Here is a 1,788-nt window from a genome sequence, read left to right as displayed (position 1 = left end):
TTCAAAGTCGAAACTTTTCAGTGCTACAATATCGCCTGTTTCAGAGTTAATGTTGAGAAATGAGGTCATTTTGTCATTCTCTTTTCCACCTCTAACAACTTGGTATGAAATTAGTGCGTTATCATTTTCATCACGGTCAAATGCTTTAACGGAAAATATTGACGTCCCAGGTTCATTAGCCTCACTAATATAAAACGTATATGGACTCAAAACAAACTCTGGACGGTTATCATTCACATCTGACACCACGACGCTGATTGTTTTCTCAGATGACAGTGGAGGTTGTCCTGCATCTTTTGCAAATATCGTCAAGTCATAATGCGATTGCTTCTCTCTGTCCAGAGGGTATTTGGTAACTAACGCGAATATGATGTCTTGAATAGTTGGTGCTAAAGTAAATGGAATGTCCTCACTCATTGAGCATATCACTTTCCCATTAACACCAGAGTCCAAATCATTTACACTGATGAGAGCGACTGTAGTTCCAGGTCGGGAGTCTTCAGGAATTGAGCTGGAAAATGAAGTAACCTCAATCTCAGGAGCGTTATCATTCAGATCAATAATTTTTATATTAACACTTTTTTCAGTAGTCAGAGGAGCAATTCCTTTATCAGATGCCTCAATTTCAATTTCATATTTATCTCTCTCTTCGTAGTCTATTAAACCTTTGACAGTTATATCTCCAGTTATCGGGTTAATGTCGAAAATATTTAAAGCGAGCTGATTCGTGCTTTTGCCGAGTGAATAAATCACCTCTCCGTTTGTTCCGTCATCTAAATCTGTTGCGTTGACCTGTACGACTGTTGTTCCCAATGGGGAATTTTCTCTTAGCGTCACAGAATAAGCATCGCTGGAGAAAACTGGAACATTGTCGTTTACATCTAAAATGTGTATCTGGATAATAATACTACCTGTTCTGGGGGGTTTATCTCCATCCATAGCTGTGAGTACTAGGGAGTGTTTTTTTGCTGTTTCTCTGTCTAAAGGTTTTTGTACAATTAAAACGGGTATTTTCCCATCATCGCCTTTATCTTTAACTTCCAATCGAAAGTGATCATTTTGGTTAAGCTTATACTGCTGCACAGAGAAACGGCCACTATCTGGATCTTTTGCAGCTCTCAGCTGAAACCGTGCTCCGGAAAACACGGATTCAGAAATTTCCAGCGTGAGTTCATTCTCTTGGAAGATCGGAGAGTGGTCATTTACATCCAGCACCTCTACCACGACGTAGTGCACCTCCAGCGGGTTTTCCAGCACCGTTTTCACGTTTAATAAACACGTACTACTTTGCGAGCACACCTTCTCTCTGTCGATCTTTTGGCTGACATAAAGGACTCCATCGTCTTGATTTACACGAAAAAGAGGTTCCGCGTCATTTGAAACAATCCGATACTTTCTGTCTTTGAGTGTGCTTTTATCCAACTCCAGATCCTTTGCGATATTTCCAACCACAGTTCCTTCATTTGCTTCCTCTGAGATCGAATATTTTAACTGGGCTGAGACTCCACTCAATACAAGCACAGTAACGATGCATTCAGCCAAATACTGGCCCAGCCTTCTTGGTACGCGTCTCCTTTGTTCCATTGTAAACTCGAGCATAATGCAATATCCGAACAGGGAAAAAAAATCTTCTTGGTTTGAAAGTCAGGGACTTGGCAGCCAAGTATACAGTATCTCCATGTATGGCAACATTACAAAGATTCAGCCCATTTAAAACGCAAAGCACAGGGAAAATCCCGCAGCACCCGAACGGCGTACACCAATAAAGAATTTGAACCACAAAAAAAA

At 40.7% G+C, this 1,788-nt stretch overlaps 1 protein-coding gene across 1 annotated transcript; it reads right to left on the bottom strand.

Annotated features, from left to right (window-relative positions):
- Window positions 1–6: 6 nt before the first annotated feature.
- On the bottom strand, window positions 7–1,767 carry LOC106942779 (protocadherin-10-like; the record flags this gene model as incomplete). Its single annotated transcript, XM_015026114.1, has 1 exon — window positions 7–1,767. A coding segment is annotated over exon 1 (1,593 nt), but the record flags the coding sequence as incomplete, so codon positions are not given.
- Between the last annotated feature and the right edge of the window lie 21 nt (window positions 1,768–1,788).

Source organism: Poecilia latipinna, unplaced genomic scaffold (genome assembly GCF_001443285.1).
Source record: "Poecilia latipinna isolate Pla-1442-1.1 unplaced genomic scaffold, P_latipinna-1.0 Scaffold4550, whole genome shotgun sequence".
NCBI lineage: Eukaryota > Metazoa > Chordata > Actinopteri > Cyprinodontiformes > Poeciliidae > Poecilia > Poecilia latipinna.
Note: the sequence above shows the minus strand (reverse complement) of the source record. Positions and strands in the feature narration are given on the sequence as shown.